The 15,977-nt window shown below is 31.9% G+C and overlaps 1 protein-coding gene across 1 annotated transcript; it reads left to right on the plus strand.

The window, feature by feature from the left end:
• The first annotated feature begins 11,241 nt into the window (after nt 1-11,241).
• LOC122603871 (ABC transporter G family member 6-like) lies at nt 11,242-13,867 on the plus strand. Its single transcript, XM_043776706.1, has one exon. The coding sequence runs from the start codon at nt 11,438-11,440 to the stop codon at nt 13,652-13,654; it is 2,217 nt and encodes a 738-aa protein (XP_043632641.1). The 5' UTR covers nt 11,242-11,437; the 3' UTR covers nt 13,655-13,867.
• Nucleotides 13,868-15,977: the final 2,110 nt, after the last annotated feature.

The raw sequence follows: 15,977 nt of genomic DNA on the forward strand, positions 1-15,977 counted from the left end.
TCATAAGTTTGTTCCAAAAGATTTGGGTATTTCATTATTTTAATGGGCCGAGTTCGTCTAATTGTATTGGTCCATGAAGTAACAAAACCAGTTACTTTAAAGAGATTTTGGCCCAATTATCTGCCTCAATGATTGTATATTGTATTCTTGTTAGAAGTACTCAAAATCTTAATGCTGCAACCTGTAACTAACAAGCCTCCTTAAGACCTTAACCAATCTCCAAACTAGATTCCAAATTCAAAATCTCAGATCCTTCTTAATTAACGAATGTGTATAAAATGAATTCGTACAAAACTTATGCATTAGAGTGGACTTATATACCATTAATCTTCATAAGAAAATAAGAAATTACTCCATTAGACTAGTCTTATGGATATATAGGTCGCGGATTCCATTATTATCTAAATTTTAACTTTTTAGTATGATTTTGATGTAAATAGTTTTCACGTAATATCAATTGTAGAATCCAATGATAAATCTCATCTCTTGATTTTGATGCAAATCAAGAGTTTTCACCTATTATGATTTTATAATTAGGAGGATTTTAAGAAGGGTAAATTAAAAAATATATATATCATTAATTACCCTATCATTATACATAGATTATTACCAAGTTTAATTATTACATCGATGAGAATCATGAGATATTATACATAGATTACCCTTTTTTTAACAAGCTGGCAAACTTTCTTTCCAATTATGATAAGATAATAATGCACAACCAACTTTTCTAAAAAATGTGCATTTTAATTTCTCTTTGTTTATACATTGTTTGTTTTTTAGTCAACAATGCAAGTCTAAAAACGAAACCTAAAATGGTGGTCACGTAACACCTAACCGCCGAAACCAATCTGAATTGACTTTGTTCTAACTATATTTAGTTATGAGTCGGGATGGGAATAAAACATTATCAGTTCGGTATGATGAACGACTGCCGACCCGGCTCCAGCCACCCGTCCTCATAAAATTAGACTTCATTTATTGCAACTTAATTTTGACTCCTTCCGACTTTATGTACCATTTCGACTCCCATGCATGTCTTCATCGTTTCATACATTCCTTTGTATTTTATGAAATAAATGTATCTACACCTTTGTATCATATAAAATTTAGATATATTCTATGTATGTACGCAGTGTGTATATGTATATGACTTTCATATATGATATGACATGAAAAGATGGATACCTTTCCAATGAATGTTGGTCCACAATATCTATTTAAGTGTTATGTTGGTATCAAACAGGGCCGGCTCGGTACGATATGGAAAACATTGACTATTTGACCCTACAAGTTTAAGGTACAACCCTCCCAATAAAGTTAGCATTAATATGCATTAGGTGGTTGTACACTAGTACAAGTTACTATATAAGGTTTTGACTATTCGATTTGTGCTTAAGAATTTTGAGGTGATTTGTCTTTATACATGACAGTTATCGAATGGTAAGGCGGGTGAAATTCAATTGGGTACGTAACAGTATTTATTGCACATGGTGTATAAGGCTATCTCTAATGGAGGTGTCCTTAGATATCCTTTGTCGCTGAAGTTTGTCTAAACTAAGGATTTTTTGAAGGATGCCCTTACCTAAGAGCACGCCCTTACTTGTCCTTACTTAATATATTTTTGTTTTTAGTGGAGGTAAAAAGATATGTAAGGATATTTGTATGGTTGGATATAAAATTATAAGATTTGAAAGATTTGTAAGGATGTATAAGGATTTTTAAGGATATGATGTGGCAGCTTAAGGCGTCCTTAGCATTGAAGATAGTCTAATACTCGTAGGGTATATCATATCAAGTCTCACTCGATATGAAAACAAACTTCACATTTCACAACACTCACTGCAACAAATTTTTCGATTGTATGCGCTCTTTAAAAATGCGTAAAATTTGGTTAAGTTGTTTGGGCTTAAACATGTGTAAAAATAGTCTACATTAAAAAGTGTGAAAAAAGTTACAAGTTTCACAATTAAAAGTGTGAAGAAAAATGTTTACACACTAATAAGTGTGTACAATATTAGATTTGTACACTTTTAAATGTATAAATCATTTTCTGCACGGGTGATTTTCTACGCACTGAAAAATCATTTCTTCGCGGATTATTTTTACGCAAATGCGTAGAAATTACTTGCGAAAAAATGATCTTCACACTAATAAGTGCATAATTTATAAAATTTGTACACACTTATTAATGTGAACATTTTTTCTTCACACTCTTAAGTGTGAAACTTGTCGTTTTTTTCCACATTTTTTAATGTGGACTATTTGTACACATTTGTAAGTACGAACAATTCAACAAGATTTTAGGCACGTTTCAAATTTGTGTAAAATAAAATGTGTATAATTAACTAATTTGTTTTAGTGACTATATATATAAGTTTTGTTTTGTTTTGTTTGACCAATATGTGAAAATAGTACTGGCGTTGTTGTACTTTGACTCAAGGCTGAATGTTAATTAAATAAGCACGGCAAAGCTAGCTAGCGGAATAGCGGATGCTAATGAATATATAGTTCTGGCACGTAAGAGAAAGAAATTTCAAAAGTACCCCTCACGTGGGTAGCACGTGGGGGTTTAACAGTTTAACGGAGACTAGATAATGGTTGAGCGATCAAAAGACTATATGTGAATTTTATCTTCCTATAAAGGAGTGCTAGCGATGTGTTGGATTAACATGACAAAACGTGATCATTTTGATAAACCACAGGGATGCTTTGTGCCGTTTACTTATTTGTATTTATGACAATACTCACATTATTTGACAAGGATAAAGTTATTGTACTTTTTTATATTCTTGCTAAAAAAATTCCTTCATTTATTTTCTTAATGTATATGTAAACGAAGGGTTGGGTATTGTAAAACAAGTATTAAAGTAAAACAAATAAGACAAGATCTTGACCTTTAGATCATGATTAAATTGATGCATGAAGATTCACGAAGTAATTGATGAACGATTATTTTGATGATGCTGTGATTTTCAGTGAAGAGAAACATATTGTTTTATCTGTTTTACTTTAATATTTGTTTTATTTTACCTAAAACCATGCAAAGGATACCATAAAAGTTTAGAGTAATTAAATTAAGCAAAATAATGTAAATTCAGTAGCCTCGAGAAATCAATCATCAGTTATCCGAAGTTGTTTCCGATATGTATTACATGGGACTCTATTTCTCTATATGACTATGTTTGGCACAAGCTTTTCAAGAGCTTTTCAGAAGCTTTAACTTTTAATTTCAAACTAAAGCTCCTAAAATGTTAAAAGCTTTGTTTGGATGTGATGAACGTCCATTTTGTGATTATTTCCTATATCATTAGGTCGTCTTTTGATGTCTAAATGAGTTAAGAAATGTGAACTTTTGGTACTTAATGGGATGACATGTTATGATAGGTTTACAAGACGTGCAAGTGAAGGCAAACGTATCTACTCAACTTAACACGAAGCCACAAGACTTTTGGACGAAGACTAGTAAACGGAAGATGAAGAATTCGAGGCCAACATGAAACACACAACCACATGTTAGTATTTTGGACATAACTTCTTCATACGTACTCCATTTCGAACAAGTAAGGTATCCACAAAAAGGCGAGAGAAAGATCTACAACTTTTATGTTGATGTCCAGGAGTAGCGCCACTCACATGAAGCTACAACGCCGCTAGAAGTCATTCTGAAGCCAACCAACGGAGCTGGAACATCAACCAGCGGAGCTGGGAGCCAGCCAGCGCTGCTGGGACTTCTCCAACGCCGCTGGGAAGGTCGGCCAGATCTAGGGTTTTCCTTAAAACCTATAAATACCCCCCTAAACCCTAAGATTCGTAGCTCATTTCCTCCAGGCGACTTTGGGGGGTGTTCTAGGGTATTTTCATCAGATCTAAACCCTCGTAACACCTCTATATCATCTGAAAGATCAATCATCAATTATCAACAACAATTATCATTCAACAAACAATTATTAGGTCAAATCAATTAAGGTTCGTGGTGTTGATTTGAAGGAGCGGCCAAGAAGGATACGGATTGCGTCACTTCGATTTCCCTATTATTAGTTTGATCTTTTCTTTACTTTTTTTGTTATTGTTAGCGTACTTAATTGCAAGACTATTTGGTTGGCAATTGTTCTTATGGATTTATTTTTATTAATGATTGTTAGGTTTCTTTGTCTTGTCATGAGTAGCTAAATTGTTATGCATCTGCTTGGATAACGTGATCATGCCTTTATAGTGATATTGTGTGCTTGTACTTGTTGAACCGTTTGTATGCTTGATCTAGTTAAAGTAGGTTGGGGACTTGACCAGAAGCCAAACTGCTTGGGTGACTTGACAGGAATCCCGTAAACTATAAAGATTAGGTCATAAAAATAGACTTAGTTCATCATCTTAATTAGGGGACTTGATAGGAAGCTTAATTAAAGGGTTAGGTGCGTTGACAGGAATCTTAACCACTTAGACCGGGGGACTTGACAGGAAGCTTGGTCGTGATTAGTCGTTCAACAATTATAAGTAATTTGGTAGATGATCTATGTGGCATGTGAACTGTTTCTAAGTAGATGTATCCTTTCCATTATTATTATCTTTGCTTTACTTTTCAAATCATTTAGTACTTCCTCGCTAGACCAAGTGGTTGGAAGCTTTTTCTAGTTTTAGTTAATTAAGTCGTGACAAACCCCCAACAATCTTAGAATTACACCTAGCCGCATTCTTAGATTATAGTCCCTGAGAACGATCCTGGTCTTACCTATATGCTATACTATAAACGAACGGGTCCATTGCCCGTGAGTGAGTGTAGTAGAAAAGTTAACTTTGTAATAAATAAATTTAAAACTTGTCTGAAAATTTAATTAAACTTCTAGCTCATCAGGATGCAACTAGCTTTAGCTTTTATTTGAAAGAAAAAGCTCCAAAATGAAACGCTACTTGAAGTAGCATTTTAGGAGCTTTAGCTTTTCAATGAATACACAAATATCTATTGAAGTTGCAGGTATAACTACCATACCAAACACTTTTAAAAAATAAAAGTTACAGCTTACAACTCCAACAAAAAGATCCAGCTACAAGCTACAATTACTTTTGCCAAACATATACTATCTAATTAACCAATAACTTTAATACTAAACCCAGTCGAAAGATCGAACAACTAGAGTTATGAACCCCAATAGTATTAATTATAAGCATTTTTCTTGTACGTATATCTTAGACAATACCAAAACAAAAAATACAATTACGTCGTACATTGACATATTAATTAAATTAATAAAATGGCATAGCAAATAATCACTCTTCCATCTTGTTACCTATACATATAGCCGGTTTTAGAAATCGATTGGGGGTGAAACTGCGAAAGTATTATAGGTTCAATGCCATGATCGACGAGCTAGAGCAAATAAAAACCTAATTTATTAGACCATTTTCATGGTTCAGCGGAATAGGTTTTCTAATTGACCACAATTTTAGTGTGCGTAAGTGAGCTTGAATTCATGGCCTTGAATATTATTCCATTGAAGCTTCTGACATGAACAGATTAAGCTCCACATGTAATTCAACCTTTTGAAAAGGATTAAAAAAAAAATAGAGGAGCTGAGGAAGACTGGTTCAAACGAAATTCATATGTAGACGTTGAACGCACGCTTTTCAAGTAGGTCGTAACCTGAGATCAAACAATTAATTATGTTCCATATATAGCATTGAGAAACAGCTGAACGTGCTATTGGAAATATATAGTCATAATAGATGGCGTGTCTGATTTGCATTCAGGATGTAGACTCTTACGTCGACACAAATCCACGATACATTCTATTTATTAGATGCAACCAGAACCAAATACCAGGCTAGCTCTTTGATTTAATGCGCGCAATGTATCCCTTAAAATCTTTTAGAATATATATACTCGACCTTATTCTTCATAAGAAATAAAATGCTTAGGTTAAGTTAGCATTCGATCATACATGGATATTATTTGATGATTATTGTCAAACAGGCCAAGTTATTGAACATTTTATTAATAAGGGATGTACGTAATGCTTTCTCCATATCTATATCTATATATCTAATAAAACAGCTTTATTAAGCCATCCTTTTTAATTTAAAACTTATCTTAAAAATTGACACATATGATTTATCTTATGTGACATCTCCTATTTTTTTTTACAATATTTAAAGTTAAAATAAATATAAATACTAATATATAAAAAAACCCGTACGCATATTAATTTGCAAAATCTTAAATGCACTATATGACAAAAATAATATAAAAAAAAAATCCCAAACACGTTATATATTATTTATAAAAAAAAACCCTTAAATCTTTTACTTTGTAAACTGTAGCAATAAGGTTTTACTTTTTCAATTTCTATTGTAGCCATAAAAATAAATAACGCATTCAAACTATATAACTTAAACCAATATTTATTGATTATTATCAATGTCAATACTAAAAGTTTTGAAAAATCAATTCAACCCTCACGCAATATATTTATTGATTATTATCAATGTCAATACTAAAAGTTTTGAAAAATCAATTCAACCCTCACGCATTGCGTGAGTTAAAAAACCTAGTAAAATATATATTAATTAATTTAGTCTTTTTTTGAAAAAAATAATAATTCATTTTTCATCAAAGTTAAACTTACATGACTGTACTCTGACATAAAATTATAAAACTCAAGCTTGATGAGAAAGTTCACTGATCAATATAATATTATTAACTTAATTATTAAGCCTAATCGTTTAATCACATTTGTAATTATTAAAATAAATTATTGGGCGTCCAGTATTTATCAAGTAGTTTAGGTGTTTGCTGTCATAGATACTCATTAACTTCTTAAAATTGATATGCTTAAATTATACCAGAGGCCAGGCAACCCAAATAAATCAAATATATATTCAAAGTTGTGGTCTATAGGGTGACTATAAAAAAAAAAAAAGAGTTGCAACAAATTAGTTCACAAAATAATTAAAAATTTGATGTTGATTTAAAACCAATTATATCATTTAAATTGTTATGATTCAGACTTGAGGTTAAAGAATCCAACCACACATAATGTTTTGTTTTTTTTTTTTTTTTTTTTTTTTTTTTTTTTTTTTTTTTTTTTTTTTTTTTTGTCATATGCAATGTTTGCTCCGACCGTCGACTACATACGTATCTTTTGAAATTTGATAAAAGCATAAATCATCTGTCATTGTTCTAGTGGAATTTTGATTTTTGGAGTTTTTGTATGCATCATAATTCACAATAGTCAAAATTTGGATCACATTTGCCATATATATGAAAAAAATTGTACGCGTCTAGAGTCTAGACGATCACTGTCTATTGTTTTGGGTTTTGTTTCCTAAGTCGGGATGGTTGTTAATGGTGAAACGGTTATTACGTTGTTCATGTTTAAGTTTGCGTGCGCCGAACATAACTTTTGTAGACAACAATTCTTGTCGATCATATAGGTGCACAATATACAACAATACACTTTACTTTATGTTACTACAAATTATCGTGTATAGTTTATTTTATATTTTTTTTGCAAGATGAGTTTCTATCTGGGGACAATTTTAATTATCGTGTATATAGTTAATATGTAAAATATCAACGAAATATGTGTTAGGCTGTTAGCTGTTTTGATGTGTCCTCTGCTACATGTGTTGGGCTTTAATTTCGTGTTTGCCTCCCTAGCTTACTTGTCGCATATGGGTCCATTTGCAAGTGTTTCCATGAAAAATTGAAAAGGTGACATTTTTTAAGAGGAAAAAAACAAAAAAGAGCAATTTATTTAGTACTAAAGAGGGCTGGGTCTTGCAAGTGTTTTAATGAAAAATTGACATTTTAAGAGCAAATTATTTTTAAGAGGAATACGAATACTTTTTATTATTATTTTTTTAATTAAAACTTGGAGATGTAAAATTTGACATCATATCATGTAACTTTATGTCGGAAGGAGATTCCCTCAAGTTGAAACAACTTGATAGGTCAAGTTAGTATTATAACATGAGGGAATCTTCATCCCTTTATTTCCTTCTTCCCATATTCTTGGAAATATAGTCCGGCGACAATAAGGAGCACATTATGCCTTCGTCCTTTGACTTGTCCTCCATTCATCATCCACAAAACACAATTGGGTTGGACTTATCCTTGAACTCGATCGTCCTTGGTCACTCGTCCCCCTTGGAGGAGTTGTGTAAAGCTTTTTGTTTTTTTGATTTTGTGAGTATATATATAATAAAATAAAAAGTAGATCTAAAACTATTTCTGGATATAAGGTTGGCCTTAAAAAGATTAGTCCTTTGATGGTTTTTGTTGATATGTTGCTGATTAAGACTAGTACTTCTGGAGATGAGTCTTGACATAATGTTGCTCCTAACACTCTTGGAAAATCTTGAACATAAAGGGGAGGGAGTGGTCTCGGTGTGAAGTCAGCGTTAGACGGTGATTTCCGGTAACACCGTCTTCGGTAGTTTTGCCTCCATTTGGTGACTTGAATTGGGGAACTTCACCGAAGAGAGGGGAGGAAGAGGCATGGATGGGGCCCACTTACGGTATTAATTTCAACCGTTCTCCATTTAAAAAATATATATTTATTTTTGAGATTTAATGCGGATGATGAACGAAGAAGAAGACTGAGAGTAGTGGTGTGAGAATGACTGGCCAAACAATATTGATATTTTCTCCGTCTCATATTAAATGTCTAATTCTAACTGGTTAAGTCTTTTGTTATTAACTTTGATAGTAAAATTTTGCGTTTGTATTATATGACACTTCATATAAAAGATATGGATCAACTGAATTTTAAATATACATTTCAGTTTTTATTTATATGACTTTCATCAATTATAGAATATAAACAAAGATATTTACGCTAAAAGCTTTAAGCTAAAGACTCGACAAGTCAAAATTTAACATTTAGGGTCGTTTGGTTCACATACTGTTTTTGAAGGCATTGAAATTTGTTAAAAGAATTAAAATTTTAAGAAATTAGTAAAATTTGTTGGAATTGAAACTTGAATGAATTATAACTTGTTCATGTTAGGTTGACCAAAATGGAATGAAACTTTCAAAATATAAATAAAAACAATAATTTAATTAATATATTTTATAAAATTAATATTAGTATTATTTATAAGATAATAAATATTTTATTAAAATTTATAGTTTTTATAAAATAATAAAATATTTATAGACTAACACTATTTTTTATTAGATAAATAAACTATTTATAAAATAAATATTTTTTTATAAAATAATAGTTAAATTTTATAAAATAATAATTGTCAGAAAATAATCATTAATAGTAATGTTATTTTGTAACAACAATAATAATTAAATATTAATAGTTTATAAAATATTAATCTTTTTATAAAATAATAAAATTTTTATAAAAATAATAAAAAAAATTATATACTATTATTATTTTTTATAAATAAATAACTTTTTCATAAATTAAAATACTTTAAAATATCAATAATATTTTATAAAATAGTAATTAATTATAAGAAAATTATAAGTTATTGCCAAAATATAATCATTAGCAATAAAATTATTTTTAATACATAATGATAATAAGAATAAAAAATAAATGCACTTTTAATTATCAATTAATAATATAAAGACTATATAATCACATCATAATAATTTAAAAAGAGTTGTTTTTAACAAATTTTAAATTCCATTAAAATTTTAAATTTTCTTTTCAATTTATCAAAGAATCTTGAATTCCTTAATATGATAGAATTTGAAGAATTCCAATTTTTTTTCCATACATACCAAACAAGTTTCCATACGTACCAAATAAGTGATGCAATGGAATCTGAATTACATTCTGTTAACCAAACATGTCATAGAACGAAATTCAGATTTCAATTCCATCAAATTCTGCGAACCAAACACCCTCTTAGTAAGAGACGGAGTGAATATTTATGGAATATCAATTTTCATTTAGTTAAGCCCTTAAACTATTGTTTATTTATAGAAAAAAGTTATATCACTTTTAATAAATTTTCTTTTGACCCTATTCTATATTATAAAATTTTATAATTTAATTTAATTAGTTTTTAACTTAATATAATTTGTTTTGTTTAATAAGTTTATTTTTATTGAAATGGTGAGGCCTTAAACTAATTTTTTTAATCGTGTATATTGCGTTTTTATTGATTCAATTTATGAAAATCTAAGAAAAACAACTGGAGAGGATTTCAACGAGATGGAAAAGTGTGTTATGTTGTATGTTTTGTCATTTCTACTTTCTTTGTAGCCAAGTGATTAGACATATTGATATGAATAATTATCTTATACACTTATTTTTTTTTATTGTTTTGTTAGAGGTTCTTATGATAGGTAAATAACAAAACTGTATACATAACATATCTTTTATACTATATATATATATTGTTTATGCTTGAGTTCTATTGTTAGGCCGGTGCTTATAGGGTGTCCCCCCACGCGTCCCAAGACCCAAAGACGCTCCTCCCCTATTGAAAGCTTACGTCCTTTTGTCTACGTCCGTCCAACACTTCTTCCCGTGGAACACTCATGGACGCTCCATGTGGGGCCAGATTGCATGTTACATCCAATTAAAAAATTTTTTTTTTGAATGTTTCGAATTTGAGCCTTCAATGGCTAGTTGGTCGTCTTCCTAAATGAACAAAGCCACTACCTAAAAAACGAAACCAAATCTCCAATTTTTTCGCATATTGCAACCGAACCAAATCGTGTTGTTGTTTTGTTTTGAAATAAATTGTCGTTATGAACAATCATGGTTTTAATTTTGTTGTAACTTTTTTTTAAATAAATGTAGTGTGGTTTTATAATAAAATGTGTTACAATTAATTTTGTGTGTTTTAATGTTAAATAAATATGAATTTTGTGTGTTTTAATGTTAAATAAATATGTTGGTTAAATATATATATATATATAATATATATTTATAAAAAATGTTAAAAGAATTGATAATGTGGTGAAGAAATTCTAAAAAAGCTGTCCTTATAGACAGTGAGTGTCCTGAAGAGAATTCTGGATTATGTGATGCTGATGTGGGAGTGAAGAAGTTCCAAGAAGTTCCCACTTATAAGCATAGCCTTGTAACTCAAGATCGTGGATTTCAAGCTTGTGTTTCCAAAATCCAATATTCATTTTTTATATTAAAGTAGTAAAACAAGTAAATTCACCAAATTATATAAATAAATTGTTATCTATTTTGAGAGGTAGAGAGACACGGATTTTCATATATATCTGTTCATATAGCTCTATATATACATGTCTGATCTCGGTTCATCTTTTAGTCATACGTTAAAAAAGTTTTCCCCATAGAGTTATCATTTTTTATCTTCACACTCACATCTCATGTGTTTTCCTTATCAGCAACTCTAAGAAATCTCTTTTCACTGAAATATATACATACAAAATATAAATCGCCGATAACAGTTATCAACATTCAGCTAGATAGGGACTCATTCGGGTTAGAAGATGTCAGCTCGTATAGGAGTAGCGGACTTCGGGGAGTCGTCATATTCGGCACCGCCTTCTCCGACTCTCGGCGAGCTCTTGAAATGCGTGAGTAATTCAACAAACGATAGAAATATTGTTGACGAAACACATCTGGAAATGAACCAGATGAGCCACATGAACAACGAGCAGCCTGATCATTCGTTACCTTTCGTCTTATCGTTTACTAATCTGACATATAGCGTGAAGATACGAAAAAAGATTGGTATTCCAGCTATATTTGGAGACCGGAAAAGACCGGTCTCTGTACCAGCAACCGCGGCAGATCCAGTTGCTGGTGAGAATTTGCTTTCAAGAAACAAAGTTTTGTTAAATGACATTTCTGGTAATGCTAGGGACGGCGAGATACTCGCTGTCCTTGGCGCGAGTGGCTCCGGGAAGTCCACTCTGATTGATGCTTTAGCGAACAGAATCGCTAAAGGAAGTTTAAAAGGAAATGTTACTTTGAATGGGGAAGTGTTGGAATCCAAGTTGTTGAAAGTGATTTCGGCTTATGTTATGCAAGATGATTTGCTATTTCCTATGTTAACCGTAGAAGAAACTTTGATGTTTGCTGCCGAGTTTCGCCTTCCTCGATCTTTATCAAAGTTGAAAAAGAAGCAAAGAGTTCAAGCACTAATTGATCAGTTAGGTCTCCGAAACGCGGCAAACACCGTCATCGGCGACGAAGGACATAGAGGTGTGTCCGGTGGTGAAAGACGTCGTGTTTCGATAGGAACTGATATCATTCACGATCCTATCATACTCTTTCTCGATGAACCGACATCCGGGCTAGATTCCACGAGTGCGTATATGGTTGTAAAAGTATTACAACGTATCGCGCAAAGTGGAAGCATTGTGATCATGTCCGTACACCAGCCTAGTTTTCGGCTTCTTGGTTTATTCGACCGGTTGCTATTTCTATCTCGTGGTCAAACCGTTTACAGCGGCTCGCCTTCAGGCCTGTTATCGTTTTTTGCTGATTTCGGCCATCCGATTCCGGATAAAGAAAATCGTACGGAGTTTGCTCTGGATTTGATTAGAGAACTGGAAGGGTCACCAGGAGGAACAAGAAGCCTAGTCGAATTCAACAAATCGTGGCAGGTTTTGAAACGATCGCGTCACTCTCAACTCACGGGTGATGAAACCCCAACTCACGGGTTATCGCTGAAAGAAGCAATTAGCACGAGTATCTCACGTGGTAAACTTGTTTCCGGCGCTACAACCGATATTAGCCCGACTTCAATGGTGCCTAGTTTCGCGAACCCGATATGGAAAGAGATCATAGTTTTGTCAAAACGTACCATGACGAATTCATGGAGAATGCCGGAGTTATTTGGAACTCGGTTAGCTGCAGTTATGGTTACCGGGTTTATCCTCGCCACAGTGTTCTGGAAACTCGATAACTCCCCGAGAGGCGTTCGTGAACGTATAGGATTTTTCGCGTTTGCAATGTCGACGACTTACTACACATGTGCAGATGCGTTGCCTGTTTTCATACAAGAACGTTTTATTTTCATGAGAGAAACCGCTTACAACGCTTACAGACGTTCATCCTACGTTCTATCTCATTCGATAGTAGCCGCTCCTTCACTCATTGCATTGTCAATCGCGTTCGCAGTAATTACATTTTGGGCCGTTGGACTCGACGGGGGAGCTTCTGGATTCTTCTTCTACTTTTTCATCATCTTGGCCTCATTTTGGGCCGGAAGCTCTTTCGTTACGTTTCTATCCGCGGTTGTGCCTCATGTTATGATTGGATATGTGGTTGTTGTGGCGATCTTGGCTTACTTTCTTCTATTCAGTGGTTTCTTTATAAACCGTGATCGAATTCCTGACTACTGGATTTGGTTTCACTACATTTCTTTGGTGAAATACCCGTACGAAGCGGTTTTACACAACGAGTTTCAAGATCCTAATAAATGTTTCGTTAGGGGAACGCAGATTTTCGATGGCAGCCCTCTTGCAGTCGCGGACGACTCGATTAAATTGAAGTTGTTAGAAAACATGAGTGAAACATTAGGATTTAACATCACGGCAACCACATGTTTGACCACTGGTTCTGATATACTGAAGCAGCAAGGGGTCACTGATTTGACCAAATGGGAATGCTTATGGATTACAGTTGCTTGGGGTTTCTTCTTCAGGATCTTGTTTTATTTCTGCTTGTTACTTGGAAGCAAAAACAAGAGGACTTAAAGTGTCAACAACACAAACTTCATGGTAGTGCTTTGTAAGTTTTTAAGTTTGGCGGGAAGTCAAAACAAACATTCAACTTCTTATATTTATTTTGCTTTCTTTTTGCATTACTTTTTTATTATTATTATTAAATAAAAATTGTAATATAATACAACAACTATTTATCATTAATTATTGTATGAAAATATTAGCTAAAGGATGGTTTCATAGGAATTAAATTCTTGTTGTTAGATATGGTTGGGAAGTATTGGACCCATTTGAACATTTTTGGAATTTTTTCCTTCTTACGTATATAGCTCGACATTGTCGAAATATGAAATGAAATGACGATACATGATAAGGAAAAGATACAAGTCGGTTCAAGGAAAACAAATTCAAGGTAGAATATGATAGATATCGAAAAAATATACATATTTTATTAACATATGAATGATAACGGTTGTGTTTCACATATATATATATATATATATATATATGTCATTGTAGTGCTAGCAAGAAATTATTTTATAGATTATTCTCCCGTCTACAAAATTTGTGATATATATATATATATCTTCATCAAACATAAAATAAACATAGAGAAAACACAATGAATGTATATATGTTTTACTTTTTTGTATCTTCAAACTTAATTAAAAATATCTAAAAACACTTTCTTCATCGATATTTAATGATGTTTTTTTAAATAAATCAAATATGGAGTCTTTGAAAAGTCCCAAACAAACCTAATGGACATGAATCACATTATTTCTAATACGTTAAAAGGCAATAGTATATGATCGAAACTTGAATGTGACTGCAATAAATGGGGTTGGGTAGGCCGGGTGGGGGTGGGAGTTGGGAGGTGAGAACCTTCGTCGTCTACAAAACTTTTTACATTATGTATATATATGTAGACTATGTATGCGCGTCATAAATGAATGAGTGTTAAAGATGAAATTTAAAGCTAGCCAAGGGGTACATAACTATAGAAACAAGAGTTTGGTGGCAAAATTGGTTGCCTAAATTATTACTCTTATTACTCCATCTATCTACCCCTTTTTTGCCAAATATTATCAACCTTCAATTCTTATTGCTAACTTCAATGAGATGCTCTCTCCATTTGTATCATAAGCAATAGTTACATATATCAATCTTATACCCGTACTATACATATACAGTTAATTACATCAATTTAGTTTATGATTATTTATCTAGATAGATGAGCGTGCAATGCGACAAACACAATTGGTAATCGTGACTGATGTTGATGGCAGTGGCGAGAGTTCATATCAATCATGACACTTATAAGTTAAAAAATATTAAAATAAATGAGAAGATGTGCAAGAAAAATAGAGTTATATATATGAGGTTTATCCTTTTTGTTGGTATAATCAATAATAAGCTAAATTTCCATACATATAAAAATAAAAATGTTGTATACATATCTAATCTAAAATTAATTATAATAAGTTAAATTTCCATACATATATAAAAGTGTCGTATTTTCCAGTTTTATAATTTTTGTGATTACAATCAATATGATATATTATGTTATTAATTACATAAAACAAAAGGTAATTACCCTCTATGTATGAGTTCCATGGCCTTGTGAAAATCACATAACACGCATGAACACTGTATATGGTCAAATTGTACACCATTTTTATGATCAAAAGGTTTGGTGAGAAGCATCAAATTCATGAAAAAGACTTGGTACACAATCACATGCTCATTCAATACGTCGATCAGTATGTTAATCTTGCTATCAAAACACATCATATCATGTTGCTTTTAATTAATTAATTAATTAGTTGCGTGTTACACTGTTTAATTTGTCGAATTTCAAATGATCGAACACAAAAATCTTTTAGCAAGCATAACAACTTAGATTAGGGATATGTATGTAGGGATTGGATATTGTAAAACAAGTATTAAAGTAAAACAAATAGTATAAGATTTTGACCCTTAGATCATGATTACATTGATGCACGGATATTCACGAAGCAATTGATGCACGATGATTTTTACGATGAACTGTGATTTTTAGTGAAGAGACAATCTATCGTTTTAGTATTTGTTTTAGTTTGATATTTTTTTTTATTTTACCCAAAATCTATATACGTAATTAAAAAGCCTATTATATAGGCGCATATTTCTTTTTCATGAAAACAATTTCGGATGCAATAACCATAACCAATAATCTTCATATATATGTAGTTCTAGGTCATTTGAACATGTCGACACCTGTGTAGTTCAATACTTAGAGGGTCGTTTTCTTTTAAAAAAAATTAAGAGGATTTGGTACTGGAAAAGAGTTTGAACTTTCTTTTTTTCTTGTTAT

Source organism: Erigeron canadensis, chromosome 6, assembly GCF_010389155.1.
Source record: "Erigeron canadensis isolate Cc75 chromosome 6, C_canadensis_v1, whole genome shotgun sequence".
NCBI lineage: Eukaryota > Viridiplantae > Streptophyta > Magnoliopsida > Asterales > Asteraceae > Erigeron > Erigeron canadensis.